The following is a 16,982-nucleotide window of genomic DNA, read 5'->3' as shown; positions in this document are numbered from 1 at the left end:
AACAGCAAGAACTCACTAACAGATATATACATACGGAGGAGAGATACATAGAGAGAGTAATGCATCATAAATATAAGCAAATAGGCCAATACAAGTAGATCACCTGGTACAATTCAGTAGGTGACCTATACATAGTCAAGAGGAATAATCGGATAAAAACGCCCCAGAAAACATCTCCTTCTCATCTTGACAAACCACTCGCAGAAAATCTTCTGTTAAGGAACTCCGATATTTCCTTCTCACAAAGAAGCAAAGGAGAAGTCAACTTCTCAGGAGGAGAAAAGCCTAGGTCATCAGCAGACGAGCCTCTAACTCTACGACGAAGGCGAACGACGATGGGAAGAGGGGATGGAAACAAGCCAGTGGTTTCGCGGTTAAGAAAATTGACTTCGTTTCTCATTTAAAAAAAAAGAAGAAGACGAAAGAGGTCTGTTCCATATCCCTTGCTCTTCCTCGCCTTGACTCTCCCCCTTCCAGTCAAGCAGAAGGTACGAGAGGTGGGGGCGAGCCCGGGGTTGGGGCGTGGGAAAGAGAGTAGAAGGGACTGGTCATCCGTAGGCGTGGCCTCCACAGACCTGACCCTGACTACTTTGTATATAAAGTTTGCAATCGATAAGTCCAGCCGAACATTGTTTGTTTGTCGAACGAAGCACGAGGGATCAACATGTACGCTAAGGTGAGATAAGAATCTGCAGGATATAATACTTCTTTCGATTTTTTGTTATAGAAAAGTGGTCTTCGCGTGTCAGTGCGTTTGGATTATTGCGAAGCACGCGTGACTTACTAAATGATGCCGGGGTATTTCTGCATTATCAGTTGCATTTCCATGAAGAAGAAAAAGTGTTTAATGTTACATTTATTTTTTAGAACATCTCACTTAACGATTTTAGATTAGGACTCCTTTAAGAATCGAATAATTTTGTCCATACAAATGAAGGTCGAGTAACTACTGATGGATCGGAAATTATTCATTGCATAAGATATCCCAATACACACATACACACGCACAAACACACATGGATACATTATATATATATATATATATATATATATATATATATATATATATATATATATATATATATATATATATATATATATATATATATATATATATATATATATATATATATATATATATATATATAAGAGAGAGAGAGAGAGAGAGAGAGAGAGAATCGCAAACAGACCACAAAACACTATGAAAAATGAACTCGCTTACCTAAACCACCTGTATGTGCCAAGTCATCAACACTAATGCTCAACAACCACCTTCACTTGCCACAGGTTATTATCGCATCCTGCTGCCTTGCGGCTTTCGCCATGGGGCGCCCCGATGACGTCCCTGCTCCTGAGGGGTATGGGTATGCAGCTCCAGAACATCAGCTGAGCTACGGAACACACGATAAACATGAGGTATTCGAGTGTTTTCATCGTATTTCTTCTTCTTCTTCTTTTGATATTCAGAAGTGAAATAGTAAATGCTTGATTCATTAGAACTTGAAGATTTGATTTTTAATCTTTAAAATGCTGGGGGAAAATCATATGACGTAACCTGGTATTAAAGATTTTAGTTTAAATATTCTTTTATTGAAAGACAAAGTCTTATTCCAGCAACTGTTAATAATTAAAGATTTGAGTTTGTCTATAACTGGGTCTAGTTTCTCAGTTAAAATATTTAATACTTTTGCGTTTATGAACAGAAGGGAATGCCATTCGACTTCGAGTACGCCGTCAAGGACGACTACAAGGGCCTCGACTTCGGTCACAACTCCAACTCCGACGGGAAGGTCGTAACCGGCAAGTACTACGTCCTCCTCCCCGACGGCCGTACTCAGATCGTCACCTACACCGCCGACCACTACAACGGGTACCAGGCTGAGGTCACCTACGAGGGAGAAGCCAAATACCCTGAACCCAAGCCCTACGCTCCTGCTCCATCCTATGGCGCTCCTGCCCCCACTTACGGCGCCCCTGAACCCACTTACGGCGCTCCTGCCCCAGCTTACGAAGAACCTGCCCCAGTCTATGGAACCCCAGCTCCCTCTTATGAAGAGCCTGAACCCGTGTATGGAGCCCCGGATCACTGAAATAATTTCTCCTTTCCTCTTCTCATCACATCTATATTTATTAATTCATGTAAATAAAGCATAATGAACTGAAATTATATTCTTTTCTTACTCACGGTCCCATACATGTAAACTGCCACACTTGGGAAAGGGGATTATAAATTTTACTTTCATCTTGTCCAAGGATCAAGTTACATAAGGATGAAATATAGGTAATGATAGCAGTGACATCTTTCTTTTCAATGAAGATAAATTTGTATCATGAATATTGGAAATTCCAGACACGGAGGCCAAGTTCCATTGAAAGTGGAGTTTTCAGAGCTCCAGGTCTTGCTTGGTCATTAAGTTCAGAGGCCTACACCAAGCCTCTAAATTCCTTTAACATCTTAACAGACCTTGCTCTGCCTTTTACAAGGGCCGTTCTAACATAAGGGCGGCATAATCTAAACCAACCATCCAAATAGTTGGCACAAGATCTCACTTCTTTTTGACACCTCCACGAAAGTGAGAATTATTTTGCCAAAGGGATTGCAAAGATGCAAGAGCCAACTTGGCGACGGAATATAGAACCAAAATTTGGTTGATCAGAAGTAAGTTGAAGCTTGTACTGTCAGAGCACGGTATCTGAAAAGGGAAGGCTTCTGACACAAGTGTCGAGGGCAATCAAATATTGCTTCATTTAAAGAGTGTGCTCAGATCCACAATTATTCCAGTAAATTAAGACAAAAATCACAATAAGGCTAAAAAGAATGCCCAGAGGGAAGGTTGGAACATTCAGAAATAGTCGAGTCATCAGTTAACAGGTGGGAAGAATAATAAAAAGAATCGTGTTCGCCGATGAATGTGAGAAGCCAGTCAGCAAATATTAACCACAAAAATCATGGAAATATTAGAACTGTTGCCCCAGTGACTGTAACAACGATCAAGCTTCCTAGTAGGAAAATTGGAAATTGGTTTCCTAAATTGGTAGCTTGGTTAGCAGAGCCTTGAGTAAGGCCGGGTGAGATATCTTAGAAATGCTAGTTTGACAACAGATTTCTAAAGGTTCCACGAAGGTTCTAGTCATGTAAGACAATAGTGGCCCTTCGTACTCGCTTCTCATTTTCTAATGACTTCCACGATGAAGACACTGAAAGGAAAACACTAGGTCATTATAACAGAAAGGAACTGGCGAGCCACTTGAAGAAATTGTTACCAAAACAGCACACCTCTATCTTTTAGCCAAATATTCAACTTTTCTTTTCCTTCATCCACTCACCATTTTACTGTCACAATTCGTCAGTCTCAGTACGCGATCCGATGAAAACTGATATTCCTTTACTGTGTAGATAGCAATAACTCTTTCAAGCACCCATCCAAATGACTAGAAAAATCACAAAGAATATTCAAAATACCACGATGGTTAGAAGAATATCTATGAACATCCAAAGTCTGAGAGAATGAAGAGATGGTTGAACCAACCCTCCTTTACGGGAGCAAAGTTTTGGTGTCGGATACAAATGAGAGAAAAAAAGGTAGTTACTGACATAAACTGTTCGTACAGCACAGGACTTTAAAGCTGTGAAATACTGTAATACGAAAATGCTGTTAAAGACTAGCATTAGAGAAAGGATGGACCACATTTCGTCGATGTGGTTCGGTCCGATGGAGATAATGGAAGACGAAGGTGGGGAAAAACGACTCAAATTTGGAGGTCTTGTGAGAAGGGAGGAGAGGGAGACCGAACAAGTTTTGATTTAAAGAGCAAAAGAGGTGTCTGGACTGAAAGGAAAGTAAAGTGTGCTGTTACTACAATCAAACTAAAATTAACTAACATACACATATAAAGTTACTGTTACTACACATAAATAAAATTAACTAACATATATATATATATATATATATATATATATATATATATATATATATATATATATATATATGTGCACATATATATATATGTACATGTATATATATATTTACTGTATATATATATATATATATATATATATATATATATATATATATATATATATATATATATATATATATATATATATATATATATATATATATAATGTTCATGTGTATACACTTATGTATATATATATATATATATATATATATATATATATATATATATATATATATATACACACACACACAAACACATACCGATATATACTGTACTGACAGTACGGGTGACTCGTGCATCAGATGTACAAACGAGATATCTAGTTACAATTTTCGCAGAACCAAATCCCGCAGGTGACAATTTTTTCAAGTATAAAAGCATTACTTCATTCGATGGCACAGGAAACTGGTTTCGACTATCATCAAGAATTTTTCTTAGGAAATCAAGAACCAAGTCAATTTGCAACAGTTATAGATAGTTTTTCATTAATTCCTTGCGTTACGCAAGTAAACCTTTCAAATTTGGCAATGAAGATTTACTTTCTTTGGTCTCTATTATTATTATTATTATTATTATTATTATTATTATTATTATTATTATTATTATTATTCAGATGATGAAACCTATTCATATGGAACAAGCCCACAGGGGTCCACAGACTTGAAATTCAATCTTCCAATGAATACGGTGTTCGTTTAGAAGAAGTAAGAGGAGGTAAAGGGATATACAGAAAGAAGAGATACCACATATTAAAAAAGAATAAAACAATAAATTGATAAATCAACAAATAGATAAAAAGTATTCAAATGCAAGGAGGATAGTATTAGGGTAGTAATGCATTGCATCTTCGCTTGAACTTCTGAAGTTCCAATTGCACGACTTCCTTTGGGAGGCTGTTCCACAGTCCAACGGTGTGAGGAACAGAGGAATTAAGTGTTTTCAGACATTATCTGAGAGAGAGAGAGAGAGAGAGAGAGAGAGAGAGAGAGAGAGAGATTGCACAAGTAATTGGCAAAAGGATACCAATCACCTGAGGGACGAGAAGTTAGATATAACTGAAAAAATCTTAAATCGTTGAGGAACTGTATAAAAATATTTGTTTCCCAACTTGTTTTGGCATGCTTTGCTTAACTGATCATCTAATGCATCTGGCGTCATACCCTCAAAGATCAAAAGTAAATACTCATATGCATTAAATACACCTACACATGCATACATTTACACAAATGGTCATATACATTCTAGGAGAAAACTCAGCCATTTTGAGCCCAAAGATAGTGTTTTACTTCACGTGAAAAGCACAACGCACTTAAAGGCCAATTATGGGGAACTCGCGGTCGGAAGAAGAGCTTTCAAGTCTGATGGAGGAATGAAAAAAAAGAAAAAAGAATAGGAGGTGTGGTTTTGCGGAAAAAACCTGCCCTAGTTTATCACATAATATGCACTTAGAAAAAAAAAACCTTCACATGTTCCCGGGACTTCTAATTCACTTCATCTTTCCCCTTCTTGAAATAAGGTCGAGGAGAGAGGAAGGGTGGAGGAGGGAGGGAAAAGGAGGAGAGGGTTAGGGAAAAGGGTGGGGGGGGGGGAAGAACCCCGGTCATTTGTGGGCGGGGTTTTCGATTCTTGACCCTGAAAATGCTTGTATATAATATATGCAATCGACGTCTTTTGTCAAACTTAGCTCGTTTATCGAAGTGGAACTTTAAGAAGCCAACATGTCTGCTAAGGTAGGATTCGTGGACGAGTTGGTGGTTTTCGGATACAAAAAGAGGAATTTCTTTGTTTTTCGATACTGAAATGGTACGTGTCAAGTTGCCGTCACTGTAAGCGAAGAAACTGGTGCTCCGTGTGTGATGCAGGCCGCCACTCTATTACCTCATTCGTTTAATGAGTTGAAAATGTAAAAAGGAAATCAAATTTACATCGATTGACTTCGAAATTAATTGCAGCCAGGAACAACTGTAGTCACTGAATTATATACCAATTTAATATTGCAATACGTTTATATTAAAATTAATTACTCCTAGGGCCATTTTTAGTCACTGAATCTATCTATTTTATATTGCAACATACTTATTATATTCATATTTAGTGACATTACGTACTTCATTGAAAAACTGTATTGAGGGTAACTTTCTCTATTGAATTTTTAAACAGAAATCTTAAAGAGTTTTATTAAATCTATCCAGAATGATTTTTAGGCTGTCAAATAGTCAAATTATTCTTTGCAAAACCGATGAGAATTCCTTATTATTTAAATTCAAATTTAGACATATGATCAGCATGCCTCTTTAATGGATTGTTTACGCAAAAAAAAAGTTGGCATAAAAACCAAATGATTGAAGCTATTTACAATATTTATGCCATGTCGGCTAGATAGTGAAACGAGAGAGAGAGAGAGAGAGAGAGAGAGAGAGAGAGAGAGAGAGAGAGAGAGAGAGAGAGAGAGAGAGAGAGAGAGAGGGTGGAAAATGGACACTGACCAAGACAGCAAATATCAACTGCAATGCTGTTTTCACTGACCCATTAAAGATTATCAGAAAAAATAATAATCTTTCCTTCAACCGCAGGTTATAACATTTGCATCCTTCTGCCTCATGTCTTTGGCCATGGGACGCCCTGATGGCACCCCTGCCCCTGCAGGATATGGGTACGATGCCCCAGCACATCAGCTGAGCTACGAGGTATAACAGAGTTTTTTTATTAATGTCTGGATTCACGTCAAGTCGCTAGTTTTTACCTAAACAGAACAAATAGTTGCCTTTTTTTACAACAGAAGTTAAGACCTGCTTCTATTTCAGTAAAAGATCCAAGGATAAGAACCTTAAAAATAGTGTGATTGTTGAAGGTCACTCTTTAAATCTTATTTGTCATCAAAAACCCTTTTTCACTGATATACTTTGCCCCTTCAAAAATACAGCTACAAACGCCAAGTCACAGTAATAAATACTCATTACAAGCAAGTACATAGTACAGAGTAAATATTGGTATAAAACTATTTCCAACAGAAGGGGATGCCATTCGACTTCAACTACGTCGTCAAGGACGACTACAAGAACCTCGACTTCGGTCACAAGTCCAACTCCGACGGGAAGGTGGTGACCGGCGATTACCACGTCCTCCTCCCCGACGGTCGCGTTCAGACCGTCACTTACACCGCCGATTACAACGGTTACCGGGCTGAGGTTACTTACCAGGGAGAAGCCAAGTACCCAGAAGCCAAGCCCTACGCCCCTGCTCCGTCCTACGGCGCCCCTAAACCCACTTATGGGGCTCCAGAACCCACTTACGAAGAACCAGCCCCAGTCTATGGAACCCCAGCTCCCACTTACGAAGAACCCAAGGCTCTCTATGGCGCTCCCGATCACTGAAACATATCGAATATATGTCTAATTAGTCCCTGTATTTATTGACCTATTATGTAAATAAAGTATTCAATTATTTCACTGTCTTTATTTTTCATTTTGTTGTATCGTTTATAAAAGCCCCATATCAAAACAGAATGTCTTTCTTCATAGATGTTGGGTCACATTCTTTGTTAATTTGCTTAATGAAAAAAGTAAAAAAAAAGTAAAAAAAAAAAAATGTTTAAAAGATTGTTTCTCATAACTTAGGCAGTATTTAGTAGGGATTTAGATTCGTCTGCTTGAAATGCAGATATTAATTACAGCTTTGCTGATAGGCAGTCAGATCATTTGAGCTCGCTTTTTCTATTTGATACAATGACTCATCACACTTTTAACTTAGGCTGCACTTCAACTAACAGCTGTCTTTTTTTTTACTGTGTAATAATTTCCATTTTAAAGAATTCTTTTCTACTTTTCATGACCACGGAAGATTCGGCCTTGGAATGACAGAAACCTGGAGCTGAAAGTCTATTCACTAATTTCTATTTCTAATTATAGATTACTCTGTAAAGGTCAGAAAATATGCGAAATTGCAGAGAAAAAATTAGACTTTTGCTCCGTATCGCCTCAACTAAACTACAAAGTTTTCTTTTTTTTCTCTTCACTTTTAATAAGGAAAATTATTTCATCGTTGGCATTTTTACTTTTTTTCCTAACATGTTAGGACCATTTGACTCATTTATGTTGATTTACTTAAAGACTATCCTATTATCTTGTGAATTATGGAATAACTTTGTTGCTATTTGCGGCCGATGTTATATAAAATTTTATCATAAGTATTACATTACAAAGTACCTTTTGGAACAGGCTGCATAATCAGGGTTTCCCTAGTTTTCATATATCCGATTTAACATACAGGAGGTTCGTCAATATTTTGACCTTTTTATACGCATGAATTTCAAGTCACCTCGTCAGCGGGAGATGTGGGATATATTATTCATGTAGAGCGATCAGGACCTCCACTGCTAAAGCGTAAAGCAGATTCAGGCAACGCCCCCCCACCCCCCCCAACCACCACCACCAACACCTTCCTTCCGTTAGACGGTGAGACCCGTCTAATCCACGTACAACTGCAGAAATAGCGCGACTGTGCTCGTTCAACAAAGATTCAGTCTCCTTTGATGTATCCACATTATAGCCCCCCGCCCCAAAAAAAAAAAAAATCACTGTGCATATCATATATATTCCTACTACTTGGGATGGTTTAGATAATTCCACTCCATGTTCTGAGGGTTGCTAAGCGACAATAGGTCTGCCCCATCTAGTTCCACTTCGTTTTATGCAGCACGAGTCGAAATGTTCCTTCCATAGAACTTTTGAGATTTCATCAAGGTTTGAAAACTGTCAACTGCCATTCATGTGCGTTCTCAGATATGTAACAACTCTTTCTGCAGTGGAAAAGACGTCACTTCGGAATACGGAGTACCTGACAACCCCATTCCTAATTCAAAGTATAATAAGCTTCTTTGATTTGATAGATTTCATTGACTCAGTGTTTTTGTTTACTGTATTATAATATCTTTTGACGATACTCAGTGATGAATTTTCATTCGAAAGTAATTCAGGCATTACATTTTAGATTCTTCGTTGGCTCATTGCTAACTTCTTAAGGACTGGGGCAGCATTTTCTACAAGTTTTAAGAATCATCGTCTTAATTTGTTATTTGAAAGGATGGAATATAAAATTTAATGGAATATAAAATTTAAGTCAAATGGCGAGCCCTGGGACCTATAAGGTCATTCAGCGGTGAAAAGGAAATTAAGAGCAAAGACAGTTTTAAAAGTGTAACAGGAGGAAAACCTCGCAGTTACACTATGAAAAAATTGTTAGGAGGGGGGTGGAAATTAACATGGAAGAAAGATCATATGGGCGGAGGTGCAGTAAAAGAAATTAAAGGGGTAGTAGCTAGGATCCGATGGGACGCTGCAAAGAAATTTAAGTAATGCTTACAGTGCGCCATGTGAGGTGCACTGATAGCACTATCCCAATACGGGGACTACTAATAGATGAACACACAAAGATAATGCTATACGTGACTTATAAAAACCTAGATATAATGAAAGAAAAAATGATAAATTTTCTCTCTGACGTCATTTTTCCACAAATTAATACCACCACCTTCACACACAAGTAAAAGCCTTTAGGGCACATTGAAAATGAGAGAGAGAGAGAGAGAGAGAGAGAGAGAGAGAGAGAGAGAGAGAGAGAGAGTAATGGCTTTGAAAAACCAAGTAAACCTTGGGGTCGGCAGACGGGCCTTAAGGTCTGGAAAAAAAAAAAAAAAATGGGGGTGGGTGGCGCATCGGAAGGGTTTTCTTGTCCAGTTTTATTTTCAACTTGAAAAATAAAAACAACCTTGACCATCTCTCTCTCTCTCTCTCACTAAAAATGCAGATAGGCGTGGTGTCAGGAACCCTGACCATGAAAAAGTTGTATATATATTCTTCGGAGCCGACGAGTCTTGTCAAATATCGTTGGTCTGTCGAAACAAATATCAGAAGACGCCATGTGTTCTAAGGTGAGACGACTAAATTAGGATTCTTAATAAAATTCAACCTTTTGCTCGTTTTCCAAAGTTCGAATGCGTCCGCAACCATCTTTAGTGTGTAGGAATTAAGTGCTAACAGTGATTAACCAGATGTAAATATGGTGTGCTTTCCTTGCTATTTAAACATGTTAATAAGTGCGATCTTTGGTATTTAAACGTGTTAAGAAATGGTATTTAAAAATGTTAATAAATGCAATACTTGCTATCTAAATATGTTAATAAAAGCGAGATTTGCTATTTGAACATGTCTATAAATGGTATTTGAAAATGTTAATGAATGTAATTTTTGCCATTTAACTATGTTAATAAATGCGATCTTTGCTATTCAAGCTAGTTAGGAAATGAGAATTCTAAGACGCTTTAAGACAGACTTGCTCTAATTAGTTAAGATGTTTTCCACTCCACAAAATATTCACTGTCATGCCGCCCCTTTTTTTGTTAATTTATTTTTATTGTCATCAGGATTTTCAGTGTTTATTGTTACTCTACATATCAAGTTTGAATATTTTCATGTGCTATGGTCACATAAATTTACAGCAACTCTATGTGAACAGAGAGAGAGAGAGAGAGAGAGAGAGAGAGAGAGAGAGAGAGAGAGAGAGAGAGAGAGAGCGCCAAACCCCTTGCGCAGAATCCCTACAATTAGAACATTAACCACTACTGTTAAAGAATGACATCCTTCCTTTCCGCAGGTCCTACTTGCATCCTTCTGCCTCGTGGCTTTGGCCCTGGGACGCCCTGATGGCACTCCTGCCCCTGAAGGATATGGATACGAAGCCCCTAAGCATCAGCTGAGCTACGAGGTATGATGGAGTTCTCTTTCAATGTCTAGATTTACATCATATAAAAAGTTTTTGTGTACAAAGAACAAAAGGCTTCTTTTTTTGGAATCGAAATCTTTTTCTTAATTAAGCAAATGAAGATCCCTGCTAAAAGAAAGCATTTAATTTGTTGTGACTGATGAAACTGATCATTCAAAATTAAATTTTCACTGGCATAACTCGCTCGTACCTAAATACAGGTATAAACGTGTAATTACAATAAGACAAACTCATACAGCATAATTACATACCAAAGAGTACTAATCAAAATATGCGTACATATTACTTTTTATTTATTTATTATTTCTTTTTAAAGAAGGGGATGCCATTCGACTTCAAATACGTCGTCAAGGACGACTACCAAAACCTCGACTTCGGCCACAAGTCCAACTCCGACGGGAAGGTGGTGACCGGCGATTACCACGTCCTCCTCCCCGACGGTCGCGTTCAGACCGTCACTTACACTGCCGATTACAACGGATACAGGGCTGAGGTTACTTACCAGGGAGAAGCCAAGTACCCCGAAGCCAAGCCCTATGCCCCTGCTCCATCCTACGGCGCCCCTAAACCAACCTATGGCGCCCCTGAACCCACATACAAAGAACCTGCCCCAGTCTATGGAACCCCAGCTCCCACTTACGAAGAACCCAAAGCTCTCTACGGCGCCCCTGATCACTGAAACTTCGAATAACTAATTTAGTTCTTGTATTTATTAATTTATTATGGAATAAAACGAATAATTATTCATTATCTCCGTTCTTCATTTGTTGCATCGCCTAGAAAGTCTTACTGGAAGAGAATATCTTCTTCACAGATGTTGGGTCACAATCTTTAGATTGATAAAGTGTTACATCACAATAAGAAAGAATATAAACTACTCTCTAACCTAATTCACGCAATATTTGCAGATATCAATGATAATTATGTTAATGTGCAATTAGATTATTCTGAGATCGTCTCTTGCATTAGATCGAAGGAATCTTGATGGTTTTAACCTGAGTTGCGTTTCGACTCATTATCATCTTTTTCATTATTTAAAAGCTCTATCGTTTTAGGGAGTTTAATTCAGAAAATTTCTCCTACTTGAAGACTTCTCATGACAAGGGAAGAGGCCTTGGAATGACAGATACCTGGAGCTGAAAGCATACATAGTATACTCTATTTCTAATTATAGATTGCTCAGCAAAAGGTCAGAAAATATCATGCAAAACTGCAGAGCTAAAATCAGACCTATGCTCCGTACAGCCTCGGCTAAACTGTAAAGCTTTCTCTTTTTCTTTTTCGCTTGTAATCAAGCAAATTATGTCAGTGTAACAGTTTTGTTCTCTATGACATCTTATGACCATTCGTCATGAAAATTTACTATATTGCTTTCTTTTGAATATTGAAAATAACTATCATTGCAGTTTCTAGTGTTATGCAAAAGCACGTTCTTATTTGTGACCAGCTTCTAGATAAGTATTACACTTCAGAAAATCTTCTGTAATGTGTTCACAAAGGATTTTTATTGTTATATATATCCCATTAAACATTTAGTTTTGAAAATAATCTGTCGTCGTTCCTACCGATCTGAAGCCATCTCGTCAGCAGGATAAGTCTTGTATATTATTCATGGAGAGCAAAGAGGATTTACTTCTTACCAATAGCCATTCAGCCTCATTTATTCCAAGTACTGCTGCAGGAATACGAGATCGTGCTCTTGCAACAACAGATTCACCTTCCTTAGACTACCCAATAATTCCACACTGTCTTCTGTGGACTGCTGAGTAAATGTGCCACGCTGTCGAACTTGTCAGTTCTAGAGGTCCTTTATTGCTCACACCTCTGGACTGTGGAACAGCCTCCCAGAGGATGTCGTGCAGTTGGAACTTCAGAAGTTTAAGCGAAGATGCAAACCATTACTGCCCTAATACTGTTCTCCTTGCATTTTAATACAGTTTTATCTAATCATTAATTTATTTTTTCTTTTTTCACTGAGTGGGATCTCTTCTTTACGTATTTCCTTTACCCACTCTTACTTATTCCTAATAAACGCCATATTTTTGGAAGCTTGAATTTCAAGTTAATGGTCCCTGTGGTCTTGTTCCATATGAATAGGTTTCATCTTCTGAATAATAATAATAATAATAATAATAATAATAATAATAATAATAATAATAATAATAATAATAATAGTTTTTCCTCTGATTTTTTCTTGAGAACATTTCATCATGGTGTAAAGCCTGGCATATTCTCACCTGCCATCCATATATTTCCTAAACAAACGGGGCTCTTATCCATCATCTAGTGACGAAGATCAGATTTTGTACCATTCGACTGATGTTCTAATCCCACCGTCCATCTGGGCTCTCAGGAAATTCTTTCTGCAGTGAAAATCGCGTCACTATTCGGTATACAGAGTATCTGTTGAACCCATTCCTAATTTAAGTATAGCAGCTTTTTTTATTTTTAAAGGTTACCTTGACTACAGTGTTTTAGTATACTGTATTATATGTTTTTGGGATTACTCGGTAATGACTTTTCATCTGCAGGTGAATCATACCCTGCTCCATCCTACGGCGCCCCTAAACCAACCTATGGCGCCCTGAACCCACATACAAAGAACCTGCCCCAGTCTATGGAACCCCAGCTCCCACTTACGAAGAACCCAAAGCTCTCTACGGCGCCCTGATCACTGAAACTAATTTAGTTCTTGTATTTATTAATTTATTATGGAATAAAACGAATAATTATTCATTATCTCCGTTCTTCATTTGTTGCATCGCCTAGAAAGTCTTACTGGAAGAGAATATCTTCTTCACAGATGTTGGGTCACAATCTTTAGATTGATAAAGTGTTACATCACAATAAGAAAGAATATAAACTACTCTCTAACCTAATTCACGCAATATTTGCAGATATCAATGATAATTATGTTAATGTGCAATTAGATTATTCTGAGATCGTCTCTTGCATTAGATCGAAGGAATCTTGATGATTTTAACCTGAGTTGCGTTTCGACTCAATTTTTTCATTATTCAAAAGCTCTATCGTTTTAGAGAATCTAATTCAGCAAATTTCTCCCACTTGAAGAATTCTCATGACAAGGGAAGAGGCCTTGGAATGACAGATACCTGGCGCTGAAAACTTATTTAGGAATCTCTGTTTCTGGTTATAGATTATTCAGCAAAAGGTCAGAAAATATCATGCAAAACTACAGAGCTAAAATCAGACCTATGCTCCGTACAGCCTCGGCTAAAATGTAAGGCTTTCTCTTTTTCTTTTTCGCTTGTAATCAAGCAAATTATGTCAGTGTAACAGTTTTGTTCTCTATGACATCTTATGACCATTCGTCATGAAAATTTACTATATTGCTTTCTTTTGAATATTGAAAATAACTATCATTGCAGTTTCTAGTGTTATGCAAAAGCACGTTCTTATTTGTGACCAGCTTCTAGATAAGTATTACACTTCAGAAAATCTTCTGTAATAAGGTGTTCACAAAGGATTTTTATCGTTATATATATCCCATTAAACATTTAGTTTTGAAAATAATCTGTCGTCGTTCCTACCGATCTGAAGCCATCTCGTCAGCAGGATAAGTCTTGTATATTATTCATGGAGAGCAAAGAGGACTTTTGCTGATGACCTTTGCTGGTGAGATCCGAGGCAGATTTACTTCTTACCAATAGCCATTCAGCCTCATTTATTCCAAGTACTGCTGCAGGAATACGAGATCGTGCTCTTGCAACAACAGATTCACCTTCCTTAGACTACCCAATAATTCCACACTGTCTTCTGTGGACTGCTGAGTAAATGTGCCACGCTGTCGAACTTGTCAGTTCTAGAGGTCCTTTATTGCTCACACCTCTGGACTGTGGAACAGCCTCCCAGAGGATGTCGTGCAGTTGGAACTTCAGAAGTTTAAGCGAAGATGCAAACCATTACTGCCCTAATACTGTTCTCCTTGCATTTTAATACAGTTTTATCTAATCATTAATTTATTTTTTCTTTTTTCACTGAGTGGGATCTCTTCTTTACGTATTTCCCTTTACCCACTCTTACTTATTCCTAATAAACGCCATATTTTTTGGAAGCTTGAATTTCAAGTTAATGGTCCCTGTGGTCTTGTTCCATATGAATAGGTTTCATCTTCTGAATAATAATAATAATAATAATAATAATAATAATAATAATAATAATAATAATAATAATAGTTCTTCCTCTGATTTTCTTCTTTAGAATGTCTTAGATTTCATCATGGTGTAAAGCCTGGCATATTCTCACCTGCCATCCATATATTTCCTAAACAGACGGGGCTCTTATCCATCATCTAGTGACGAAGATCAGATTTTGTACCATTCGACTGATGTTCTAATCCCATCGCCCATCTGGGCTCTCAGGAAATTCTTTCTGCAGTGAAAATCACGTCACTATTCGGTATACATAGTATCTGTTGAACCCATTCCTAATTTAAGTATAGCAGCTTTTTTTATTTTTAAAGGTTACCTTGACTACAGTGTTTTAGTATACTGTATTATATGTTTTTGGGATTACTCGGTAATGACTTTTCACCTGCAGGTGAATCATGCCTTACATTAGGTTTACGCCAGTTTTATTAGCCTTAAACAATCAATCAATCAATCAGTCATAAAGTTCCTTTTTTCAGGCTGGCCATCAGCTAACACCTTATCACCTGGGGTAGTTTTGTCTACAAGTTTTAAGGGTCATGATCTTAATTTCTATTTAAAAATGGCTTACCATACCCGTTGTCATTAACACGACATGATTATTTATAAGTTTTATCTTTTTAAGGACCCATGTTAGTGCCCATGGCAGTTGCAATGCCAAATAATTCTGAACCCAACGAGCAATCAATCTCGATTTGGGTCGTATCATTTCCCCGTTCGGGCATTTAGTCAACCGCTTTCGTAAACAAATTTCAGAATATCAAACCGAATTGCTTATTCAGTTTTCTTTTCAATAGCAACAGCCATAAGAGTAATCCTCATAGCAAGAGAGAGAGAGAGAGAGAGAGAGAGAGAGAGAGAGAGAGAGAGAGAGAGAGAGAGAGATTCTGTAATACTTAGTCTTCCTTAGATCAAATTTCCGATCACTCACTTGTAAAACCTATTCTTCTCTTTGGGTCTGCGAAAGCGACGGTGATTTCAGGTGGTGTGATCTTCAAGTCATGTCTATCAAGGTCTGCGTTATTCTTAATTGACATTGATGTAAGCTTTTAGGTTTTTACATCCTATTCTCTAATATAATTATATAAAAATTGACTGGCTTTTATACATCACTGACGGGAAACAGTAAAACTATTTTCAGTCCTGTGTGTGTGTTTGTGTGTGTGTGTGAGAGAGAGAGAGAGAGAGAGAGAGAGAGAGAGAGAGAGAGAGAGAGAGAGAGAGAGAGCAGTTTCATGTTTTAATTTTATTTCCAGGTTAGAAGTAAAAAGTCCTTCACTTTCCTACCATCTCCCTCTCTCTCTCCCCCAACCCAGTTAAAATGCAGATAGGCGTGGTGGTGTCAGCGGCCCTGACATTGAAAAACCTGTATATATGCTTCGGATTCGCCGAGTCTAGTCATACATAGTTTGTCTGCCGAAACAGATACAAGAAGACACCATGTGCTCTAAGGTGGGACAAGCAAATAAGGATTCTTGATGAAATCAAAATTTTTAGTTTTTTCGCAAAAGTTCAAATGTGCCCATAAAGTCTTCCGTGCATAAGGAATAAGTGTTAACTGTGATTAGCCTGATATGAACATGACATGGGATCTTTGCTTTTTATAAATATTGATAAATGACAATGCTGAGAAGTCTTTGTTACATTTTTTCAGTTAGTTGAGATAATATTTCCGTCCATAAAAAATCTTACTTCCTGCCTTGAATTCTTTTTAGTTAATGCATTTACTGACATCAGAATGTCTTATGATTTTCGACGTTTATTGTTACCCTTCACAAAGAATTCAAAAATTTAATTAGACTCTTTAGATAAAAACTTTCCTGTTAATCAAATGTTAGGTCTGACTTCTATATTTCAATAATGGCTTAGGATATCGCAAGATAAACCGATCATTTTCATATCATGAAAGACAGATTACTTGAGTGAGTATTTTTCAATATTATGTTAGGTTGTTTCAAAGTTAGTATACCTTAGTTGAACCAGACCACTGAGCTGATTAACAGCTCTCCTACGGCTGGCCCGAAGGATTAGATTTATTTTACGTGGCTAAGAACCAACTGGTTACCTAGC

General features: G+C 37.4%; 4 protein-coding genes across 4 annotated transcripts in view; 3 read left to right on the top strand and 1 right to left on the bottom strand.

Annotated features, from left to right (window-relative positions):
• Positions 1-16,982, bottom strand: part of LOC136842825 (kinetochore protein Spc25-like) — a 517,729-nt gene that overhangs the window by 171,044 nt on the left and 329,703 nt on the right. The gene's annotated exons all lie outside the window — the stretch shown is intronic.
• On the top strand, positions 646-2,181 carry LOC136842821 (cuticle protein 7-like). Its single transcript, XM_067110685.1, has 3 exons — positions 646-676; positions 1,288-1,416; positions 1,704-2,181. The coding sequence occupies exons 1-3, from the start codon at positions 665-667 to the stop codon at positions 2,088-2,090; spliced, it is 528 nt and encodes a 175-aa protein (XP_066966786.1). The 5' UTR covers positions 646-664; the 3' UTR covers positions 2,091-2,181.
• On the top strand, positions 6,950-8,005 carry LOC136842823 (pro-resilin-like). The gene has a single exon (XM_067110686.1). It carries the CDS (start codon positions 6,981-6,983, stop codon positions 7,335-7,337), a length of 357 nt encoding a protein of 118 aa, XP_066966787.1. The 5' UTR covers positions 6,950-6,980; the 3' UTR covers positions 7,338-8,005.
• LOC136843027 (cuticle protein 7-like) lies at positions 9,862-11,422 on the top strand. The gene is made up of 3 exons (XM_067111017.1): positions 9,862-9,892; positions 10,615-10,725; positions 11,060-11,422. The coding sequence occupies exons 1-3, from the start codon at positions 9,881-9,883 to the stop codon at positions 11,420-11,422; spliced, it is 486 nt and encodes a 161-aa protein (XP_066967118.1). The 5' UTR covers positions 9,862-9,880.

This window comes from Macrobrachium rosenbergii, chromosome 10 (genome assembly GCF_040412425.1).
Source record: "Macrobrachium rosenbergii isolate ZJJX-2024 chromosome 10, ASM4041242v1, whole genome shotgun sequence".
NCBI lineage: Eukaryota > Metazoa > Arthropoda > Malacostraca > Decapoda > Palaemonidae > Macrobrachium > Macrobrachium rosenbergii.
This window is presented reverse-complemented; position numbering and strand designations above follow the sequence as displayed.

Coding starts and splice junctions, on each gene's coding strand:
- LOC136842823 (XM_067110686.1), top strand. CDS start 6,981: ATGCCATTCGACTTCAACTACGTCGTCAAGGACGACTACAAGAACCTC.
- LOC136843027 (XM_067111017.1), top strand. Junction 10,726..11,059: donor AGCATCAGCTGAGCTACGAG/GTATGATGGAGT, acceptor TTCTTTTTAAAG/AAGGGGATGCCATTCGACTT.
- LOC136842821 (XM_067110685.1), top strand. Junction 1,417..1,703: donor GAACACACGATAAACATGAG/GTATTCGAGTGT, acceptor GTTTATGAACAG/AAGGGAATGCCATTCGACTT.